The sequence below is a fragment of the Marmota marmota genome, unplaced genomic scaffold (assembly GCF_001458135.2).
Source record: "Marmota marmota marmota unplaced genomic scaffold, marMar, whole genome shotgun sequence".
Classification (NCBI taxonomy): domain Eukaryota; kingdom Metazoa; phylum Chordata; class Mammalia; order Rodentia; family Sciuridae; genus Marmota; species Marmota marmota.
In genome coordinates this window covers 1-2591 of record NW_026013309.1, presented here as the reverse complement: position 1 = coordinate 2591, position 2591 = coordinate 1, and the positions used below count along the sequence as shown (strand labels likewise).

The following is a 2591-nucleotide window of genomic DNA, read 5'->3' as shown; positions in this document are numbered from 1 at the left end:
TATATATATATATATTTTAAGTGGCAATGGTAGGTCAAGGGAGAAAAACAGATGAAAACATTGGTAAGAAAGTACAGTATACTTGAAATAATTCAGGCTTGGTGAGGGAAGGAAATGAAGGTAGGAGAGATTAAAGTCAAAGGGCTGGGGAAAATGCAATGGGTTTCATTTAGTGAGAGAAGATGGAAAGACAAGAAAATATTTTAAATATGAGAGAATTTTAGAGATTATGATATTAGAGGTGGCAATAGAGGTATGAAAACAAGCAATTGTGAAGCTGGACTGTCTACTGTGGTATACATTTCCAAGGCAATAAGAAGTGAAGGAGCTGAAATATAAATGTGTGCCAGGAACTAAATCAATGAAGAAAGAGTTTTCTAGATGTCAAAAGAGAAGATGAACAAGGACAGATAATAAACAATTTCAAATGGGGAGAAGTTACTGAAAGAGACTAGGCTTTTTTCCCCAGACATGGTCCTCACTGTTGCCCAGGCTGACACTGAACTCCTGAACTTCAGTGTCCCTCCTGCCTCAGCCTCCCAAGTGCTGGGATTACAAGCAGATGCCACTGCACTCAGCTTTTTTGTTTTTTAGACATACAATGCATTTAAAAGTTTTATTCTCTCATTGAAACTGACAATATAAATAGTTACTTGGAGTCACATTATTCCTCTAATTTTTTCACAAAGAATATCCCATTTACTATGTAGTTCATGGTCTTCTGGGTATGTTCTAAGTAAAATGTTTGTCAGCATGGTAGTTTCAGTTGGGCAAAACTTGCTGCCAATAAAACTTGAATTTAACTTGTCACATATTGCCAGTGGTATCCAATGATCAGGTGCTTCAATATTGCAGATTTCAATTCTTCCATTCTTTATATCTATGAATAATTTAATTTCCAAGTGTGACTGCTCATATAACACATCCAAAGTAGTGTCTATACTAAACTTTGGTGTTTTGCCATATATCCATTCCCAAGTTTGTAGTTCTTTGGCTTTGCTATTTATTCCAGGAAACAGTGTTTCATCTGTTGGATTTATTAGATTAATGTGATTATCAATTTGATGATAAGCAGCATACTCTGTAGCAATAGCATTCATCAGTACTTCACAGGTCAGAGTGGGATCTTTCTCCAAAAGATTTTTCACTAAAGAAGGTATGCTAGTAGTGGCATTGCTCTTGATCCCTTGGTAAGGGCTCTTTAGTGAAGAAGACAAAGAGGTTCCATCCGTACTACATAATAAGGTGCAATGGTGATAAGCAGTAGTCCGGCCAATCTTTGAGGCTGTTCCTGAGATTTTAAACCGACCATCAAGTAAAAGGTCAAATCTTTTGGTAGCCTGAACATCCAGCTGGGGTTGGACAGCATTCAGTGCTCTCACAATTAATTTCAGATTGTCCATTCTATCATACTTTTTTTTGGTTGTAAAGAAAGTCAAATTGATATTACCCATATCATGGTAGACTGTTCCTCCTCCACTTCTTCTCCTAGCCAGTTTTATACCTTCTTCTCTCATCAGATTCAGGTTACATTCTTGCCAAGGATTTTGATGCCTACCAATCACAACACAGGGAGAATTTCTCCAAAAGAAAAGAATTGGCTTGCCTTCTGGGTTTACATGGTCATGGATCCAGTCTTCTACAGCCAGATTTTGATATACATCATTGGAAATTGACTGTAAAATGAGCCCACCTTTTGTAGTGTTTTTAAAGCCTGCTGCTGGAACCTTGTAATTACAAAGCAACTGGAAGCAGTTCTTCACTGAAAATGGGATCAGCATGCTTTTAAAAACGGAAGACAAAAAACAAATTAATTCAATGAAAAAAGGAAAATTAAATTCTACCTTCTAGCCATCAGTTATTGGTTATTTGATTCAAACTTAACTAGGTGTCCCGTCTGATTGCTTTTCTTGCCTGTTGGCTTTTTAGTCTTTGCAACTCTATAACAAAGTACTTTTAAAAAAATGAAGATAAAATTCAATAATTTCAGTTGAAATGAAGGCACAGATTTTTCAAACAAAAAATGATGCAGCAAATACATTACACATACCAAAGCCAAACAAATTATTTTGAATTCATAATACATGTTCATTGAAAAAAAATGAGGAAACAACAGGTAAACAAAAGAACAGAAAACATAATCCCACCGCTGAAAAGAACCACAATTAACATTTTGGTATAAACAACCCATTTTATGTCTTCTGGGAATTATGTATATACATATAAATGATTTTTTATTTTTATTTTTAAGATTAGGTCTTACTATGTTGCCCAGGCTGGCCTCAAACTCCTGAGTTCAAGTGACCTTCCTGTCTCAGCATCCCAAGTAGCTGGGACTACAGGTGTATACATCATTGTGCCTGGCTCTCGTTCTACATTAAATCTATTTTAAAATCAGCTTTAATGACTGTGTAATATTTTATTATTAAATATATTAGTTCACAAGTTCAAGGCCAGTCACAATGTATAACTTAGCAAAAATCCTTCTCAAATTAAAAGCACTGGGCTGGTCATGTAGCTCAGTGACTAGCATATGTGAAGCCCTGGGTTCAACTGCCAGTACCATTAAAAAAAAAAAAAAAAAAAAAAAA

The 2591-nt window shown here is 35.5% G+C and overlaps 1 protein-coding gene across 1 annotated transcript; it reads right to left on the bottom strand.

Annotated features, from left to right (window-relative positions):
* Positions 1 to 602: 602 nt before the first annotated feature.
* Positions 603 to 2037, bottom strand: LOC107135049 (lipoyltransferase 1, mitochondrial). The gene has a single exon (XM_015477010.2). The coding sequence runs from the start codon at positions 1779 to 1781 to the stop codon at positions 660 to 662; it is 1122 nt and encodes a 373-aa protein (XP_015332496.1). The 5' UTR covers positions 1782 to 2037; the 3' UTR covers positions 603 to 659.
* Positions 2038 to 2591: the final 554 nt, after the last annotated feature.